The sequence below is a fragment of the Vicia villosa genome, unplaced genomic scaffold (genome assembly GCF_029867415.1).
Source record: "Vicia villosa cultivar HV-30 ecotype Madison, WI unplaced genomic scaffold, Vvil1.0 ctg.000349F_1_1, whole genome shotgun sequence".
In the NCBI taxonomy this organism is placed as follows: Eukaryota; Viridiplantae; Streptophyta; class Magnoliopsida; order Fabales; family Fabaceae; genus Vicia; species Vicia villosa.
Genome location: NW_026705156.1, coordinates 215972 through 237994, shown reverse-complemented (window position 1 = coordinate 237994; position 22023 = coordinate 215972). Strand labels below are relative to the sequence as shown.

At 31.6% G+C, this 22023-nt stretch overlaps 3 protein-coding genes across 3 annotated transcripts; all 3 read right to left on the bottom strand.

The window, feature by feature from the left end:
• Positions 1-8977: 8977 nt before the first annotated feature.
• Positions 8978-9520, bottom strand: LOC131627101 (uncharacterized). The gene has a single exon (XM_058897929.1). The coding sequence runs from the start codon at positions 9459-9461 to the stop codon at positions 9135-9137; it is 327 nt and encodes a 108-aa protein (XP_058753912.1). The 5' UTR covers positions 9462-9520; the 3' UTR covers positions 8978-9134.
• A 1480-nt stretch (positions 9521-11000) lies between these two features.
• On the bottom strand, positions 11001-11968 carry LOC131627100 (uncharacterized). The gene has a single exon (XM_058897928.1). It carries the CDS (start codon positions 11888-11890, stop codon positions 11183-11185), a length of 708 nt encoding a protein of 235 aa, XP_058753911.1. The 5' UTR covers positions 11891-11968; the 3' UTR covers positions 11001-11182.
• An 8819-nt stretch (positions 11969-20787) lies between these two features.
• LOC131627099 (uncharacterized) lies at positions 20788-21507 on the bottom strand. The gene has a single exon (XM_058897927.1). It carries the CDS (start codon positions 21442-21444, stop codon positions 20983-20985), a length of 462 nt encoding a protein of 153 aa, XP_058753910.1. The 5' UTR covers positions 21445-21507; the 3' UTR covers positions 20788-20982.
• Positions 21508-22023: the final 516 nt, after the last annotated feature.

The window sequence follows — 22023 nt, the reverse complement described above, 5'->3', positions numbered from 1 at the left end:
TATGATTTGAATCACAGATTACATCTGATTTGAATTATGTTACTCTGTGATTGGAATCACAGTTTATGCACGACTCGAAATTTCCTGGTAGCCACTGACTTCTCTGATTTGAATCAGGCTTAATACATGATTCGAATCACAGTCTAATCACAGGAAAATGAGTCACTTTCTTTATGAGATGTTGTTTCACACTACTTGCTCGTTTAACTCAAATCATGAAATGCACTTGACTCGAATCTAACAAACTTTTTTCATCCATTTTTGTACTTAATCTCAAGCACATATAAAATCACATTGTCATCATTTTTCATGAAACAAATCATAAGTGGAAAACATCTTTCATTGTGATTTTATTGAAATCAACACCCTCTTATTTTTGAAAGTGTAAAAACTCTTGCAATTGAATTTCTCTCATATTTAACCTGTATTTTTTATTTCAGATCTTGATCATGAAAGATTTAGGGAGACACCGTCTTGAAACTAATCATTCTTGAAGATCGGGTAAAGTTTATCTCATCTTTAACTTGTATTTTTTATTGTAATTGATTGGCGTTACGTTGTATACAAGTCAAGATCTATATAGGAGATTTATTTTTCTTGACATTATTGTAAATAAGCGATTTTATGAACACTTGCAATATTTGTCAAAATAAAAAAAAAGAACAAAGCAAGTTCCAATGAATAACCATTGAAGAGTGCAGTAGGCAAAGCATGGATGAACGCCAAATTATATTAATTTTGGTAGGATATTGCATGCTAAGATTTTTCAATTCTTAGCGTAGTTTATAACTTATTTAATTGGTAGCAATTTATTACATAAAGTTAGATTATTTTTAGAATTGGAACCTATCCGAGCTTTAGTGGTGATTAAATTTTGTGTTACTAGTGCTGTTAGAATCCGATCAAAATTGAAATATCACAAAAGACACATCTTGTGTAACATACAATAGTTCAATTACTTATTGTAAACAATCTTTGAGTTTTGTGAATTGTGTCTTTTTTGAAGTAATCAAAAGTCAATAAAAGTATAATTCTCATATTTTAGCTTTAAATCTTCTGCGTGCAACTTTGAAAAACCTATACTATTCTAATTTTGGATAGTTAGTTGAAACTTTGTTTTTAGTCTATTCATTCCTCTATACTGTTTTCCTACTCTATATTCTCACCCAACAATAAGCTAATCAATTAGGTATTTGTAATAACCAGTTTTTGGTGCATAAATTGGAACGTTTTGATAGACACCCGTTACAACTCATTAAGATACTGTTACAATTGATTATTGACTCGATTATCCCTTATCTATAATCGATTAGGATAAATATCTAACTAATTAAACAATTAAAAAACTTAGGATAAATATCTAACTAATTAAACAATTAAAAAACTTCTAATCAATATAACAATTTTCTAGTTAACTGGCTAGACTCCATAAACATGTTTGGCGATTTTAATTGAAACATAAAGGTTTAAAAATAGTTTTTAATATGTGTGCAACTTAGCTAGAATACTTCCAGAAATGCCCTTGTGTTTTTACAATACAATGATCATTCAGATGGACATGATCATACATGCTTTTACACTTCCTCTCTTTCACATTCTAAAGCTTCAAGTCTTTTTTTGCTGATATACCAATTATACGAGTGTTTCACTTGAATATTCTCATGGATGAGGCTTGATATAACTTCAAGTCACTCACCATCATCAAAGTGTTGTAAAGATATCACTAGTGATCATAAACCTTAATTGTTTAGCTTGATTTAGAAGAATAGCTTGATCAACCACCTTGTGCATCTTTAATCGCTTGATCTAGCTTTAGTAGTTGCCTTTTTCCCATGCGTTGATAACATAACTTCAAGTGTTGTTACTACTTAGGGTGTTGTCATCATCAAAATCATTACATCACCAGGGCTAAATAAATTCTACTTATCTATGAGTTTTGATCACTTCTTAATTCCTGCAAGCAAATAATTCCACATATTTCTTCTCATTCCCCTTCAGAAGAAAATCTAGTTATGGCGGCGTCTTCTTCTAGGCCTACATAACAAGATTATGCTCCTCTACGATTTGAAAAATGAACATTCTAGGCCATTGCATTCTTCAATTTCACACAATAGCCTTACCGAGGAAAAAATTGAATTGACTTCCTCCTTTGTCTGTTATACTAGGACAAAAATGTTCCAAAGCCTTCAGCTTTTGCAAGAGAACCTTAGAGTCCAGGGAGCAATAAACTTGAAAAACAATGTCTACTCTACTATCTGATGCAACGACATAATTCATGGGTCCTAACAAAAAGAATTCTAAGGATTGAAGAGAATCTTTAGTATGATCCACCAAGAGACAATACTGTGTGGAAGGAAGTCTTCTAGCGCGATCAAGCCACCATGACAGAGTCGGTTCCTGTTAGCATAGCTACACCACATAGGGAAGTCTTAAAGTCAACAAATCTCCACAGGTTCCAAGGACAAAGTGGAAGTCATACTCCTCCCGAGGTTCTCCGTTCTCATCTCTCACCGTCACGTCATCCTCAAAGGACGATAAGATATGACACAAATGCTCCAGCTTCGAAATGAAAGAAGAACCCTCTTTCGATCCATATCCTCAACAATAAAATCCTAAGTCTTTGGAAAAGTTTCAAAAGTTGCAGAGCCTTAACGAAACTAAAGATTCAAACAAACATGTTGAACATGTGGATAATAGGATGGATTACTACCATGCCTAAGGGGCAGTAAAGTGCAAGCTTTTCGCACTAACCCTGATCAGAGTTACAATGACTCTATTCAAAATTCTCATGAATTGGATCGTAGATTCGTGGAAGGACTTCTGTGAAACCTTCACTACTGTTAGAAAATATAGGATAAGTATTTTTCTATTGTCTCCTCAGGGATTGATGCGACATTACCGTCGTTCTACAGTTTAGTATGTTTTGAGTTAAGTTTCTGGTTTTGTTAAGTGACATTAAAGATAATTAGCATGAAAAGAAAAGAAAGACGATAAAATAAGGTTTAAAAACGGTTTAGTAAAACTGTGTCAAGATTAGTTTTCGCTAGCTTGCTTTTGTATATACTTTAATGATCATGTATATGAATATATCAATGATTAATACAATCACGTATCCTCTTGACACCGTTTATCTCTAAAGCAGTATCGTGATTGTTATTATATTAACTGTCAGATGATCTCTCATGCCGACAATTGACATAATAACCTTTAAAGTTTGATACAAGTGATTATCAACTCACAAATCTATCTCTAGAGTTTGATTATTGATAGATGAATACCCTTTTGGTCAAGATTTGAAACATATCTCTCAATAGTGTATCAAAACAACATATAAACATGAATACAAAGATATTCACCATATATTAATCATCAACAAGGTTCATATACAAAAGATCAAGCCAAATACATACTATACAAGCTAACTACCTCTAATCTTGACACATGTGAAGTTTAGCTATCCATAGCTTCAACAACAAACATCAACACAAGATCTCCTAGCATAGAAATCCAAAGATGATGAAGAAATATGCTTGAGAAATCTTGAATACTTAAGAGTTTTTCTCTCCTCTTCTCTTGCCCTAGAGTGTGTGGTTGGTAAGAATGGAAAGAACAAGATAAGATTCTCCCAAAATATCTCTAAGTGCCTAAAAGTAGTCACTTGAAAAAGTACCTCCGCTTAGCGCCCAGACGGCCGTTAAGCGGACCTCACAAAATATCTGCTTCCACGCTGGAGGCCGCTTAGCGGAACTTGCTGAACAAAATTTTCCTCTCGCTTCTGGAAAGCGCGCTTACACGCCGCTGAGCGGCCCTTGCTGAACAAAACTTCTTCCCTTGGCCTCCAAACTTGCTCCAAAATGTCTCAGTACCTCCTAATACTTCCCAAAATGCATAAAACCTACAAAAAACATAAGAAAAGCTTATAAATAATATATTTACTACTAAACTCGGCTTTATTTATTTACACGATTACGAACCATAATTAAATGGAAAAGAATTGAGAAAAGTTATCAAAATACCACAAAAGTTATCAACAATTATCCACATTTTGGATTCTAACAACTACCCAATTTAATGCTCGAAAGAGGCAATCCGTAACTATGAACGTGCTTTATGGGGATACTCAAGGAAAGAAGGATACCTTGCATATTTTCATTGACTACTTCCCAAAAGCGGAAGGAGAAGCGAATGGGGGGGGGCATATATGACAAACTAAAACACTGAATGTTTAAGATGGGTTTGAGATAGAGTGCATGTTTTGGAAAAAAGTTGGATTCGAGGGAGCTTGTAATCTAAGTGATTTGTTAAATACAGCTCAACCCTATATCGAATATAAAAAGGATCTCCTCGATGAAGCGGGAGATACAGACCGAGAAGTATAGAACTTTAGGCATGGCCAAGCACAAAAAAGAGATAATGTTAGGTGTAGATAAGATGGGGACCGCATACCCCAATCCAAGTTCAACACCTACATTCTTATGAACACTTCAAGGGAGAAATTCTAGAAACAATGTGCAAATTAATACTGAGTTCAAGGAATTCGATATCATAAGCCCCTAATAGGTCAGAGAATCATCTAGGATAAATAAATCCAAATATTATCGTTTAATTTTCACAAGATTCACGGTTACAACACACATGAATGCATCCATCTAAAGGATGTGATAGAAAAGACGATCAAGAAAGAATGATCGAACGAGTACACCAAGAATGGTGACCGAAAGGGACGCCGATACAATAGGAGAAGACATAGGATACGAGAAAATTCAACAAAGAAGAAACATTCTCTTTGAAGAGAAAACTCATTCCCCAAGATAGCTATTGAAGCTGTCACTGTGAGAAAATGGGGTAAAAGACAACAATAGTGAAGATGAGGAAGGTCAGAAGGGAAAGAACCAGTTTATTGTATCTATTACTTGCATTCTTCCAAGGAAAAATAATCCCTTTAAGGGGATGATCAAAAGGATAATAGTCGAGCTCATGACCACAAGCAAAGAAGAGAGGAAGATGTTGACCGGGGAACCAAAAAGACCTATCCTTTGGATTCTGGGATAGTAAAAAAGTTGTCGGGATCCCAAGCAAGATCTTTCTTATGGTTATCACAACAATCATTGTCAGTTTTGACATCTCCAAGATTCTCATTGACGGGGCAAGCTATTGCGACATTATGTATGCAAAGTTCTTTGAAAACCTAATACTGAAGAGGGAAAAGTAGTGACCATTTGAAGGATCCGACTTGCAAGTTTTCAATGACATAGTAAGTTGTTCCTAGTGATAATTTGAGCTTATGGTAAACCTAGGATAAGGAAGAGATACCAGGACAATGAACTTGTAATTCCTAGTGGTTTCTTGCAAAAGTGTCTACAATTGTATTTTAGGCATGCCTTTCGCAGCAACTCTAGATGCGGTGACTTCTCCGTTCCATCTCAAGCTAAAGTTTCACAACATCCACGACCAGCCAGTGAAAATATGCGCTGACTTGTATGGGGAAAAAGGATATACAAGAATCTGTAATGTGACCAAAAGAATGATAAAAGAGGCAATGAGATTAATGTAGCCTCTCTCGTAGTAAAGTTAAGTGACATGACAATTAAGTCTCTAGTAGTTAAAACAAATTATTCTGAACTGACATCTGTAGAGAAAGACTCATGACGAAGCTAAAGCCAACCAACACCTACCTCACCAAGACCAATAAGCAGCGACTATGCCTCTTGATTAAATTTACATTACTATTTATGTAAAATGCACGAGCTATGGAGATCAACAAAGAAAAAAATCTTCACGAAACTCCCTCTTCATTGAGATTATAAAAGGTTACAACGTGCCGGGCACCTGGCTTATATTTAAGGAAGTCTCATAACTTGATGACGTAGTCCATGTGCTGATCGAGCACCTGATATAACTCACTAAATTACATTTAAGATATCTCGTGCATTCCACATGACTGCAACTGAATAGACTGAGATCATTGATATCATGTATACCTACCACGTGGACCTGGACTATAATATTCATGATGGTCTAAGTTACTTATAAATATATTGGTGCTTTACGTAAAAGAAACATATTTAAACTTTTGGCAGAATCATGCTTTTTAAATTTATCACATTTGCTTCCGAACATATAACTTCCTTGTTTTCCAAATTTAAAAGTTATTTGGTGTATCATAGATTGAAACTCATGTTTTTGTTTGTCTTATATTTTTTTGACTCAGATCTTAAAAAATAGCTGATTACATTTTGGATCTGGATATTCTATTCCATCTCCTTGATGTAATTTTTTATACTTCTTTTTATTCTACTTTTTTTGTTGGTTTTGTGTTTTACATATTTGAGGATCAGAATCTTAGGAAAAAATATTCTGCAGATCTCTTTATTTGATTATTTTTGTTGAAAATGAAGTCTGATCAATATTCTTTATTGTGTTTATATTGTTTTAAAAAAAATTATGTGCAATTTTGTTTCTATTTTAAGATTGATTGTTATTTGTTCCTGATCCTTTATTTATGTTTTATTTAGAGTGAATAATAATTATTTATTTTGTTTTAAATAATCTATGTATCAATTTGAAAAGGGATTGAAATATGTGTGCAGGTTCACATTCAAGTCAAAAAAGGTCACACCAAAATGACAATGATAATGATGTTTATGTAGTGGTAGGAAATATCAGCATTAATGATAATATCAAAAGGAAATCTCTTATCTATTTCTTCCATAAATTATAGATCTTCTATTTCTATTTTTGATATTCATGCCACTTTTTTTTTTTAAATCTTTTTAACATCTTTTTTATTTGTTTTGTTTTTTCAGGTTACTGATAAGAAAACGAAAAAAGGTTAAATAACATGGACAATCCCTTAACATTATTTTCACTTCTTTTTATTTTTATTAGTTGTTCTCTCTTATTTTTTGGAATTTGTTATATATTTTTTAAATTTTATAGTTATGAAATAATGTGACTATTTTTGTAATTTTTTTAAATATTGAGATTGAAAAAAATTCTATTATTTATTTTAATTTAATGTCCTTTATCATTATTATTATTATTATAATCATTATTAATATTATTGTCATCATCGTTATAATAAAACAAGTCAAAATTGATCGTTGTTAAAATATGTTATTAATAAGAAATATGAATTCTACTGGATGTCATCATATCATGTTAAAATAGTATATATACTATTTTTTTTAGTAAACAAGATAATATTAAACGGAGAACTAAGAGTTCTCAAACTTGTTTACAAAAGAGCGGCACAAGGCCGACAAAGAAAAAACAAAGAAATTACATACCAATTAATATTATGACAAGAACCGCAAAGGTTCCCTAATAAAGTCATAATAAGAATAATTGGAGTGAGTAATATAATAGTTTATTATTGTATTGTATCCTCTTAACTTAAAATATTATATATATATATATATATATATATATATATATATATATATATATATATATATATATATATATATATATATATATATATATATATATATATATATATATATATATATAATATTTTATCATTTCATATTATAAAAATTATTTAATATAATATATGATAGATTATACTCGTACAAGTCAAATCTACGGTGTCTCTTGCAAGTTCATACTGTCTCTTGCGTATGTATTTTTTTCTTTCATTTTCACTATATCAATAGTCTTTTCATAGTGTACTAAATATAGTGTGTTGGTACATTAAACTAAATATATTAGAAATCTTGTGCAGTGTGATTAAGGCTGTTTTTAGTCCGGTTCGGTCTGGGTATTTGCTATCCCGAGAGCCGGACCGAAATATATTAGAAATCTTGTGCAGTGTGATTAAGGCTGTTTTTTTTAGTTTTAAAATATCTTTTAAATATAATAACTACTTTGAAAAAAATATTTTGCTTTTCTTATTTAGATTATAAGATATGGTATTCTTACTATATTTTTAGGTCGTTAGCGTTGTTGTTTATAGTCTTAAATCAATGAATCTTAAAAGCATAAAAGGTAGTATGTTCTGAAAGAAAGATATGGAGGGAATTAAACATAATTCTCATTGATTTAGAAAGAAAATTCCATAGTGCTTGTCTGTATATATTTTAATTCGTTGATAAACAAAAATGAGATATTTGACAAAAATTATTATCTTGAAGAGAATATGAAATAATAATTTGTTTACCTATAATTACACATATTTAAAAATGATGATTTCGATGTTGAAAATAGTATTTTACTAAGATGATAATTTTTATTTTTATCTAACACCAAATTAAAATAATTATAACTGAACATAAAGTGATGGTTCAAAATATTGAATTTAACGGATTTGTCAAATTACAGATCAAAATATTGAACATTAATGAGAACATAAAGTTATTTTTTAAAATATTTAATTATTATTTTACCACGGGTATTAAATATTTTTCTATATATTCAATTATTTTTTTCACGGATATCTGACATTTTTCTATATATTTAACTATTATTGTTCACGGGTACCAAACATTTTTCTATACATTTAATTATTATTTTTTCACGGGTACCAAACATTTTTTTATACATTTAATAATTTTTTTTTGGCAAAATACCCTTTTTGGTCCCGTATGTTAACCTCGGGGTTCATTTTGGTCCCTTAACTTCAAAAAGTTTCATATTGGTCCCTCAACTCTTCAAAAGGTGTCATTTTAGTCCTTTTTGGCATACTAGCGACGGATTTAGCGACCGATTTTTGAGTTTTTCCGTCGCTAATATGACAAAAAGGACTAAAATGACACCTTTTGAAGAGTTAAGGGACCAATTTGAAACCTTTTGAAGTTAAGGGACCAAAATGAACCCCGAGGTTAACTTACGGGACTAAAAAGAGTATTTTGCCTTTTTTTTTTATAGATATCAAACATTTTTTCTATTTAAAAAATGTATATCTGAAATAAATGCGCGCCCCGAGAACTCGTGCGAATGCTAGTTATAACAAGTTATTCAACACATAATACAAAAGTAAGAACTTGATGTATTATTTCATAAGGTTATTTCATAGGAATACATAAGGTTGAAATTATTTCATATTTTTCTTATGCGTATAAATGATAAACCTCGACATGACCTTGTATGTTGTAGCTAACACCTAGCTAGTAGCTACAAATAGAAGGTATCAATCAGGCAACGCCCAAAGACCTGAGTCTGGCCAATTCAAGCCTCCTGTGCTCCATCCTAATAAACGCATCAGCTTTATTATCAATACTCTGAAATGAATTCACACGCTCAATATTATTCTCAGTTTCTGCCACAACTTGTTGTTGTTCTTCTTCTACTACTGGCGTTATAGGCTCCTCTAGCACGGTTTTGAATGCCACATGACCTTTCTTATGATATCTTGGGCGATCATTGCGCTTGCGAAGCATAGGCTCGGTTACTTCATGGACTTCGTAATTGTAAGAGTTTGAAGGACACCATCCTCGGTATACAATGTTTTCGTTTTCCATTTGCTAGTGGTTGATTGAGGCTGTGTTTGTGTTACTGCATACTAACTCTTCATCTTGTATTTATTCAGTTTTATTCTTACTTGAGTGATTGATGATTATTCGTTATCATTATTTTATCCTTTTTCTTTGGTGGATATTTGTTCCGTGTGGTTTATTTTCAACTTATATATTCAGTAATTATATGGTGGCGGATCTGATACTTCACTATAAATATTAAGATGATTTAATCAAGAGAAGATTCGGAGTTATGGTCTTGAAAACGAATCCTAGACCACCACCATCATTCAGTTTTATTCGTGTAGCATTTTTGGTGATGGTCTATGATAATGATTAATTTTGTTTTTGCTGAGAATACAAAACTTGTGCTCATTTGTGGTTGTGGGTCATATTTTGTCTTTAAGCTCTTTAGCATTTGGAATCAAGTTGTTTCACAAAGATTTATATGAACTTATTGGAGACAAGAATGGTATATATAAAGGAAAGGAAAAGATAAGAAAATGAATCTGAAACTTTTGAGTACAGGACTAAATTGATTAAATGAAATGGTAATATGTGATTCATTGTGGTTATGTTGGGCAGAAAAGTTGTTATACTATTAATCATTTCCTTAGTTTTAAATTGCGGTTTGATCGTTGATGCGGGTGTTGTGATTGCAGTTATTGCAATTGCTGCGATACGTATTGCGGCCGTTGCAGTGCGAATTTTGATTGAGAAGAGTTTGAAATATACCATTAAAATCACTTGATATTAAGATTTTTCAGAAATAAATTAAGTTTTGAGATTCTAATATTTGAGTTTTGACGAAAATACTTGAAGAAATCCGGGCGAAGTTATTTGATACGCTTCTTAAGGTAGAAGGATCCGAGATTTCAAGTCACACCGCAATTACAGTCTGATGCAATTGTCGAGACTACCGCATCAGCAATATTGCAGCTGCAATTTAAAACCATGGTATGTGTGAAAGACTCAGATTTGCTGCTGTAGCATTTTCACACGATTTTAGCTGAGCTGTTGATTTGAAATTAAACTACTCCTTGATTCTTAATTCTTATACCATATTATGTTCTTATATTTTGTTTAACTTATTCTTAGAAACCTGTTTGTAAAATGAGATATGCCTCTCTCGAGCCCTATTTTAACAATATGTGAAACTAAGGTTTTTTTTCCAGTACACTCTTGTGTTCAAGACTATTGGATATTTGAACATGATGCGTGAATATAAGCAATAAGTGATCGTGTTTAGGCTAATGTAACTCTTACAAAAATCAGATTGTAATGTACGAATGACGGTTAAGTGAATAATGCAGTTTGGTAAGATGATTTTTCAACAGCAGACTTATGAAGGCATCACTAGCATTATTACACCAAAGTGATGCAAATAAAAAGCAGAAAACATACAGAAGGCTTGAAGCTCCATAACAACTCAGAAGGACAGTATACATTAGTTTCAGTTGTTGTGAAACATGTTCAACTAACTTTCTATATATATTGAGCCGAAGAGTTCGATTTGAAGCAAGCAAATAATTAAACACCATCTAGTTTCTAGTATATAAGTCCACATATATCTTATTATAACCTCATAATGAGTTACAGATAACATTGATCATATATATGAAGCGCCATGCATAATCAAGGCAACTTATTACAACAAAAAACAGAAAACAAAGCACACATTTTATTAGTACTGGATCAAGAGGTAGTAATAGCAGTAACCAAGCATATTAGACTCCTTTCAGTGTCCAATTGGCTTTGTTTGCTCCATGAGCAAGAGGATTATTCCTGTTATTATTGTATCCATATGGACTGGCCGGACGAACATCTCCATATGTTCCACGCCTCTCATCATATCTCATTTCATCCCTCTTCATCGCGCCAGAACCAACACGCTCCTCCTTGTAAACTTCATACTCATTCTCCGACACATAGTCATTTTGGCCACGACCACCGTGATTGAATGGCCTTACACCATTACCATGCTGAGGTGAGTGATTAGCGGTAGCACCAAAAGGGAATATCTGGCCATTGCCATTGCCATGACCATGGTTGTTATCATAGCCATAACCATTTCCCAGTCCGTGAGGCACCTTATCCTGGCGATGATACACATCATGGTTAGAGTCAAGGCCATGAGGCTTGCTGTCCTGATGATGATACATATCAAGGCCATGAGGCTTGCTGTCCTGATGAGGATACATATCAAGGCCATGAGGCTTGCTGTCCTGGTAATACATTTTGTTGTTAGAGTCAAGGCCATGATGTTTTGGCATCGAGTAATCAGAGTCATTGCCATAACCAGGTTTCATGCCTGGATATTGCTGTGTCTGTGGATAACCCTGGCTCTGTAGCTGTTGAGTCTTAGTTTCCATCCATCTGCTATCATCATCATAGTATTGCTGTTGTGGGTATCCATTGATGTTCCGGCTTTGCATCTTGTTGGAGGAAGGGAAAGTATCAATTCACACAAGTTTTGATGATAGCTGTTTGAATGGTGAATTTGTTGTGATCTTGGATTTTCCTTTTATAGGCAACTAGCAATACACTAGTACTATATAATATGAATATATGCTTCCAGAAATATCAAGACATCACTTTAAAGGGACTTTACACCTGTTCTTTTTTGTTTTTCATCATAGTGGGAATAAGTAATAACTACTCACCTTCTATGAAGGGTTGTAGAGGGTTCACTTTGTCATTTGCTTGAAAGCTAGACCAAAACAATACATAGTCTTTACATCATCACACCTTGACCTTCTTAAGCAGACTACAAGTTAGCATACTACTAACCTAAAGTCGGCCCTGCTAAGGATTACAGGATAACTGGACCCGCATAATATAATATGTTCCTCTTATAGAGCATTATTCAACTTTGTCCAAAGCAATTAAATTATGCAAATACAGTAAACCAGTGCAGTACATCAAATCAGAGGTTAGATAAACACATAATGAGAGCATCTCCAATGGTACAACTTACATTTGAGTTTTTTATGGGACCCATTAAGCCACATCATATTAAAAAAATTTATTTAATTTTAACTTTAATAAAAATCTGATATGGGTCCCACAACTTTACCTCATAACTTGATTTGATTAGGTACTACAATCTTTTAGTTGTTGCATTGCAATGCAACTCTACTATGACATGGTAAATTTTTTAAATATTTAATTATTAAATTAATGGTATATGTGGAGAACTCAATAGAAAAAACTACCATTGGAGATGGTCTAAGTGTGTTAAATAAGATGATTTTTTATTTTATACTCCGATGATCTATAATATAAGAGTATGATGTGGGATTTTTTTTTTTACACATCTTCAATGCAAGGTTAATTGTTGTCCATTGTCCCCTTTTTTCAATCATTAATTTTAGCAAACCCAATCAACCACTTTTTCTAAAATTCAAAATGTTATTTTGACACCAAAATAATTTAGGTTAATATAATATATAATTTGGTTAATTTTCTCCCTCCAAAATAATTTTGCTATGAAGCAAGCCACCTTTAAGAGTAGGCGTGTCGCGGTGTCCGACACGCGTCGGTGTCCGACACTTGTATGACACCCGTACGACACGTGTTGGAAAAGTCAGACAAGTGTCCCCTAAAAAATGGTTATTTTCTTTGCTTCAACACTCTTTTAATCAGTGCCCGACACCCGACACTCATACCACATATGTCCGACAACTCAGACAAATGTTTCAAACAAAAATTTGTTTTTTTCTTTGCCTCAACACACATTTATATATTTTTTTGGACAAATCTCACGCACATCTAAAAAGGATTAAACATGTATTGAAACAATGTTATCAATAAAGAATTAAAGACATTAATTTTGATCAATATATGGATAAATGAAACTCAAATATTAACTTATATGTAGCGGTGTCGGTGTCCTAAGTTTTCAACATTATCGGTGTCGGAGTGTCCATGTCGTGTCGTGTCCCGGTGTCTGTGTCGGAGTCTGTGCTTCATAGTAATTTTGGTTAATAGTGGTGTAAAAATTTGGTTAATACAATATATAATTTGGTTAATTTTCTACGTCGATCAGAGGCCCAAATAATTAAAGTTCAATTCATCTCAAATTCACTCCCCAGGACCAATGGAATAAAATCAATTCACACACAAAGAGCAAGCTACATTCTCTGATCTCCACTTTCACTACACTCATTTTGCATCTTGAACTGACTTGGGCGTTAGAGTGCTAACCATGCAAGTCCACCCTACATTGTCGTGATAGAGACCAGCACCTTCATTCAAGATCAGCAATTCTCCTACTACATCTATTTTTGGTTCCTGAATGTAATAGTGGTGTCGTTTGTGAAAATTTACCACTTCATAACCTACTCAAATCGTCGAATCAAGAATGTTTAGAAGAGAACATAGAGATCTTTCGTAATCGATTCAATCAATTATTATTTCAACTTCGATTCATAGGATTTCAGATCTTTGATTCCCTCAAGAACTCTAGAAAGCAATGAAAGAAAGGAAATCTTTAGGCCGAAGGAAATCCAGATCTAGGTCTACACCAAAAACCGAAGGAAATCTCCTTGAAGTTAATACCGAAGGTTCACGATACATCTTCCTATCTAACGTCATATTTACTTCCTGTTGCCAACATTGTACTCACTGTGGAGAGTGGAGACATTGAAAATACGATGAGTTCATAGTTAATATCATCGAGATACGACGAGTTCATAGTTAACATCGGATGCAAAACAAGTACCTGGGGCCCTTCTATTGGTAACAATGGATCTATAGCCCATGAATGGAGACCTCTTTAGGCCGGATCCAACATGTCGTTATGAAGCTCGCATCACAACTGAAGCTACATCTCCTCGACAAAGCCATGAGGTCTACTTCAGAACATTAAAGAAATTTGATCGATTTTAAGAAAGGATAAGATGAAGAGAGTTAAAAAATAATTTCAAAAATTTTAAAGAAATTTGATTGATTTTAAGAAAGGATAAGATGAAGATAGTTAAAAACGAAAAAAAAAACAATAAAATAAACGATAAGGAAAATGAAAGAACACTAAATTTAAATGGGTTCGACCCAAAACCATCAGCTCTACTTCAGTCTCAAGGATCACTCCTTGAATTTTACATTATCATATACTCCCTTCAGTCTATAAGAAAAAATAAGTATTTTCACACTGATTAAGAAAATCAATTAAGTGTTCTTGATTTCATGTACAATCAAAGTAAAATTTACTATAATATCATTTGTTATATTTGATGAATCAACTAACAACATTAAATGCTTTATGGATCTTTGCAAACTCCACCATTACAGACCGGTTTTCATCCAACAACCTTCACAATTCGCGGATCCGAAATTGCTTAGCATCACTCTTTCGCCACTCTCCAGCAACAACAATAATGTCTTCAACATTTGACACCTCATCCGCTCATCAATAACACAATTCGCCTTAACAGCTCCAACAACAACTTGCAACTCATCTTATAGGTAAACGATTCAGATCCAATTTTCTTTTGTGTTGACTACTTATCTGCTGTTGGGACCGTAATTAAATACCGATTGCGTTTTGTTTATTTTTTATGCTAGTTGTGCTATATTTTGATGTTATATGGCTTTTGTGATGATTGTAAACATATCGGGATTGTATTGTGCTGCTTATTTTTTTCGTCATGACGAAGCCAAGCTGAACATTGAAATCATGACAGAATGTAGGTTTTGTGTTTTTGTGGTTAACTTGTTTGAATGAATGTTTGCTGTTTTGGTATTGTTATTTTGAATTCGTTTCTTTGGTAGCTCCGCATTATGTAACACCTTAACGTATCATTACATTGTGTTAAACCACAACTCGTGCGTTACACGGCTTCGTGTGTGTTAACTATATGCGCGTTATGAGTTGTATGCTTTTGATTTGATTACAATAAGTGCGTCTTGTGTTAGCAGTTTGCTGTTTATTCTTCTTTTTATGCATAAATCAAGGGGTTTCCATCTTACTTGGTGCGCAGGTAAGCTAATAAATATGTGAAATCAATAGTGATAAATAGGTAAAATGCACACTTATTAGGTGATATTAGAAATATTTTGACACTCAACTCAAGTCAGTTATCATTGGAGGTAAGATGTATTTTAGATTAGAAAGTGTGTATCTTGTTGTGATGTTTTTATCGGCATTTTATAACTAGGTTCTAGGGTTTTATGGACCTTTCACCTTTCACCTTAGGCAACTATCAAAAGAGGGACACATGCTATTAAATCATTAGTTATATGGTCCAAGAGTCCTGCTCTAATTGTATACGCTGATTCCTTCTATGGAAAGTTCGTCCGAAGTCTCGCATGTTTAGAACCTTCTAATGGATTACAACTGAGAAGAAGATATCATGGCAATGACATCATCATTTGATGAGTATCTCAGTTGACGTTTTGTAGGCTCTTCGAAAGTTAAAGTTTATCGAGAACTCTGCATTGGGTTGAATCACAACTAATTAAGCATTGTGGTTGGGCCTAAATATTATCCATTAACTTATCGGTAGTCAAATATCTAATTATTTTAAACTATCCACCCCGTACTCGTTGGTAATTTTATCTGCGAATGTCCTGAATTTTTTACTATCCCAACATAGAATATTTAACATCCCAACATAGAATATTTAACTTTAAGAGCTACACCATTTAAATCTTAAAATCTATACTCACTCTTGAAAAATTATTTTTCTTAATAATAAAAAACTAATAAAAATCAATCGACACATATGTGACCGTTCAAATGAATTTTGTCTCGAGAAGTCTTTCAATGTCAACTTTATGATTTGCTTCTTTCCTATTATCAAGAATTTATGCTCTACTAAGCTTTGTTGTATGACGGGGACCACCATTCATTTTGATTCGTTTAGCATTTTTTACGATGGTCTAAGAAAATGATAAATTCTATTTTTGCATGAATACAAAACTTGTGCTCATTTGCTGGTCATATTTATTCTTTAAGCTCTTTAGCATTTGGAATCAAATTATTTGAATAAACGATTCATATAAACTTATTGGAGACAAGAATGGTATATAGAAAAGGCAAAGATAAGGAAATTATTGGAAACTTTTGACGCGACTAAATTATTTTAGACTTCTCAATAAAAGCATTAACACAGTAATTCTCGAGGTTAAACTTGAATGTCAATGGAGGGTTGCAAGAGAGAAAATAAAACCAAAATACTACTTAATATATAGATATTCTCTTTAAAATTTTCATACTTTTTAAAATAATAATTATTTGTGTTGATTTAAATGATAAAACAAATTTTATTTACTTAAATACTCTTATTCAAAATAGATAGTGAAATAGTTACATGATTAAAATAATACTGTAATAAATAACAACAGGTTAGTAGAAAGAAATAATAAAAATTACATTGGTATTTTAAAAAGACAAATAATTTGAAACAAATAAAAAAAAACATATATTGTGAAATGGAGGGAGTAATGACTTTCAGAAAATTTTAATCATTCATTTTGACTAGTAACCACAAAAAGTATTTCTATTAAAATGATATAATAATAACTATCAATTTAAATTGTGTAAAAAATAAACTATCTTTTTTAAAGAAATACTTGCATGAAAACAAACATAAATCCATATTTTTAAAAACAACCAATAAGGAGAGAGAAAATTTAAATTTATTTAAAATTTAATTTCGTATTTAATTGAAATTATGAGATGGTTAAGATAATGGAGTAGAGAAACAATTTTATTTTAATTTTTAATTGATAAAAAACATAATTAGTTGTGTGTAACATCACGTGTTATGATTGTGCCAACCTAAATAATTTCTTCCATTTAAATTTTTTATTGATGTAAAGAGAAGAAAAAAAAAACTCAAATTACACCATGGAAAAAAAACCATGTTTAAAAGAGTGACTAACATTATCATATTGATTTTGTAAGGATAAATTCATTCAAAATATTAAAAACCTAATATTCTAATATGTTTACAATTTACAATTGATAAAGTTTGTCTTATTTGCAATAAAATATACCTAAATATTTTTAAAGAGTGTTTGAATGAAACATTTTAATGAAAAAAATATATTTTTTGTTTGCAATAAAAACTATCTATTTAAAGTGATTGGATCAAAATCTATTGTTTGGATAACAAATATAGAGAATTGTTAAAATAAGTTTGAATTCTCTAACTTCAGTTCTCTACATTTTTCTAATTTTCTCTCTACCTCTCTCATGATTTATTTTCTTTCACATTTTTTTTCTTCTAAAATAAATATTATATCTCTTTATTGGGATTAGATTCTCTAACTTTCAACTTTCTACCTTTTTCTAACTTTCTCTCTATCTCTCTCATAATTTATTTTCTCTCACATTTTTTTTCCTCCAAAATAAATATCATCTCTCTTTTGTTTTATTCATATTTTTTTCTAAAGTTACTCTACCTTAAAATGAGATTGAATTCTCTAACTTTCAGTTTTTTTACCTTTCTCTTTATCTCTCTCATGATTTACTTTCTCTCAAATCTTTTTTCCTCCAAAATAAATATCATCTCTTTTTGTTTTATTCATATTTTTTCTTAAAGTTACATTTTCCTCTATAAAAATAGAGAATCCTTACTCGTTAAAATGAGATTAAATTCTCTAACTTTCAATTCTCTACCTTTCTCCAAATCTCTCTCATGATTTACTTTTTCTCACATCTTTTTCCCTCCAAAATAAATATCATCTTTCTTATCTTATTCATATTTTTGCCTAAAGTTACTATACATTTCCTTCCATAAAGGTAGAGAACTTTTACCCGTTAAAATGAGATTAAATTCTTCAATTCTCTACCTTTCTCTCTATCTCTCTCATGATTTACTTTCTCTCACATCTTTTTCCCTCCAAAATAAATATCATCTCTCTTTTATCTTATTCATATTTTTGCCTAAAGTTACTCTACATTTCGACCCCAGTAGCGGAGCTAGGACGAAAATGTTGAGGGGGCCAATATTAAAAACAATATAAAATAAAAACTGCGACAAGCAAGAGTGCTCTTGCCCTTTCTTCCTTTTGCCTTCTTTTTTACTCTATTCCAATATATTCTAAAGCATAGCAAATTAACAAAAATAATGATAATTTGTATTACAAATCTTATTCTCATTTTATTTTCTTGTAAGTAAAAAATAAATTTTTAAAAGGTATGTTTAAAACTTTTTGTGTGAAATAATATGTCAAATTATGATACAGAGCTTATTGATATATTTTGGAAAGTCACCGAATCATTGTCAACGCGGTATTATTTTTTATATTGCAATATTTTGATTTAAGGATGGTACTCTTTATGTTGTAAAATTTTCCTTTTCATGTATTATTTATTCTTTGATTTTAAACGGTATACCAGGTTGAAAGCAGTTAGTGTGAAAAATATAACAATCAAACAATTTGTGTGTATAAAAAAGAGAAAAAACTAATAACTAAATAATTTACATGTATGAGAGTTTAAAAAAATTATAGTCAAAAGTTATTTTTGAGAAATTTTTAAAAAATAGTTTTTGTATAATTAAAATTGAAATTAATTGAATGATGAATGAATGTGCATCCGTTAAAATAATTCTAATTATTAGATTAGATATAAAGAAGAATTCTAATTATTAGATTAGATGTAAAGAAGTTTGAAGAGAAATTGCCAAATATTAAAAAAATAAAATAAAAAAGTATGAAGAGAAATTGCCAAATATTTAAAAAATTTTTGAAAATGAACTAAATTATACATGTCAGTGGGAGTTGATTCCGTGAACCCAAGGAAGATTAAAATGGCAATTACCACTCAGCTAAGATATCAAATATGCAATTAATTTGCATTAAATTAAATTAATATAATGTCTGGTAGAAAAAAAAAGTCAATTACACCTATTTAAAAAAAAATTTATCAAAACTTTGGGGTGGTCATGGCCACCCCTGTCCTAAGGTAGCTCCGCCCCTGCATTTCCCTCCATAAAAGTAGAGAATCCTTACCCGTTAAAATGATATTAAATTTTCTAACTTTCAATTCTCTACCTTTCTCTAACTTTCTCTTTATCTCTCTCGTGATTTACTTTCTCTCACATCTTTTCTCTCCAAAATAAATATCATTTCTCTTTTTTTCTTATTCATATTTTTGTCTAAAGTTACTCCAACTTTCCCTTCATATTTTATTCAAGTTAAATTTAAAAAATTTAAAATATACCAAAAAATAAAGAACTTGAAATTGCTAAATTTGTTTATTATTATTTTTTTTCGAATTTTGTAAGATGTTCCTTATATTTTATGAAAATTTTAATATCCTTAAATTTTTTACAAAAATGGAAAATAAATTTCTAATAATTTTCAATTTTTACAAATTGGTCTCTTGAAATTTTTAAAAATTGTAAATTGGTCCCTATTTTTCATATTTTAAATTTGGCCCAAAAATCTTAAAATTTATTAAAATGACCTAAACAATTTAACAATAAATTATTTTAACAATCTATCCGAACAAAAAAAATATAAAATTGAATAAATTTCAACTAAATTAAATAATTTAAATTGCTTATAATTTTGAACTGGTTAAAAGAGTGACACTAACATTATTATATTGATTTAAATTGAATGAATTTTTAGTGTTATGAATAAAAGTAAATCCTCCAAAACATTCCTATAAAAAAATTTTCAAATCTTTTCACTTAATTCTTTTTTTTTCAAAGTCTCCCCTCCCTTTTCCTCCGATCTCCCAAACAGACCTTATAAAACACACAATTTGCTAGGTGTCCTTGATGATTTATTCAGCAAAGGAGTGTATATTTGAAAAAGATACACCCCGAACTTTCTTGACCGACTCACAAGTAAGAAGATCAACAATTGGTCTGTAAATGTTTTGGTGTACGATTAAGAGAAAAATATGTATATGTGAATCTAATTGGAGTTTCCTCACTCGTAGAATTGAAAAATGTATACTTATTATAAAACAGACAATACTCAAAGTCGCTTTAAGTATAATGGTCATAAAAAACGTTCGATTTTATTTATAAAGAATTCATATATTCATGCATAAAAAATTGGCATCTTTTAAAAATCTATAGATGTAGTTTTTGACAGTATAATTTTTCCATCGAAAAAGAGTTAACGACGCAGTTTATTGTCCTTTTGCCGTCTATTTCTAGAATAAAGATTTTTTAACAGCAAACTTATGGCAGTATCACTAGCATTATTACACCAAAGTGATGCAAATAAAAGGGAAATAAAAATACAGAATGCTTGAAGCACCATCATAACTTAAAAAGATATAGATCTGTTTCATTCATTGTAGAACATCCTCAACTAACTTTATATGGATACTGAGCTAAAGATTTTAATTTGAAGAAGCAAATTAATAATTAATCACTATCAAATATATAAATTCACATACATCTTATTATAACTTCATAATGAGTTACAGATAACATTGATCATATATATATGAAGCACCATATATTATATGGGCCATAATCTTATTACAACAAGAAAATAGAAAACAAAGCACACACACCATTTATTATTACTGGATTCAGATGTAGTAATCATATTAGAATCCTTTTAGTGTCCAATTGCCTTTGTTTTTTCCATGACCATGAGGGTTGTTACTGTATCCATATGGATTGGCATCTCCTCCATATGTTCCACGCCTCTCATATCTAACTTCATCCCTCTTCGTCACGCCGGAACCGGCTATACGCTCCTCCTTGTAAACTTCATACTTATGCTCCGACACATAATCATTCTGGCCACCACCATATCCATGACCATGACCATTGCCATGGCCATAAGGCTTGCTGTCCTGATGATACATATTGTGGTTAGAGTCACGGCCATGATGGTTTGGCATGCAGTAATCAGATTCATTGCCATAACCTTGTTTCATGCCTGGATATTGCTGTGTCTGTGGATATCCATGGCTCTGTAGCTGTTGAGCCTTAGTTTCCATCCACGAGTTATCATTATCATAGTATTGCTGTTGTGGATATCCATAGATATTCCTGCTTTGCATCTTGTTGGAGGAAGGAAAAGTATGGATTCACACAAGTTTTGTTGATAGAATGATGAAGTTGTTGTGTTCTTGGATGTCCCTTTTATAGGCAATTACTAATAACAATATCATATTAATTTATTTAAGCATCTTTGTGACCGAATCTAATTTCCTAATTACACTGGAATTTAGAATGCAGGGTGTTGAACTTAAGAGTGCGGTTGTAAAATATTAACATATACATAGCTTTGATATTATTAAAGCTCTGAGTTTCTTCCATATTAACTTTTTTGTTTATAAAAATTTTCCAAAGATGGTTCAGTTGTTGTCTATTAAATAATGAACATATAATTACCAGTGAATTTTAGGATGGCACATTTGAAACTACCTAATTAACAACTGTTCTTGCTAGGGGTGTTCATGGGTGTGGGTCGACCCACGAACCCGCAAACCCAAACCGAATCAACCTATAAGTTATCTGAACTCATTCATTTATGGGTATATCCAACCCAACCCGCAACAACCCATATTATTTTGGTTCGGGTGTCGGGTTTGAGTTTTGCAACCCACGGACCCGTTGATCCAACCAATTGATGTTAC

Bases quoted from the DNA above. Each gene is read 5' to 3' on its own strand.
- LOC131627099 (XM_058897927.1), bottom strand. From the start codon at position 21,444: ATGCAAAGCAGGAATATCTATGGATATCCACAACAGCAATACTATGAT.
- LOC131627101 (XM_058897929.1), bottom strand. From the start codon at position 9,461: ATGGAAAACGAAAACATTGTATACCGAGGATGGTGTCCTTCAAACTCT.
- LOC131627100 (XM_058897928.1), bottom strand. From the start codon at position 11,890: ATGCAAAGCCGGAACATCAATGGATACCCACAACAGCAATACTATGAT.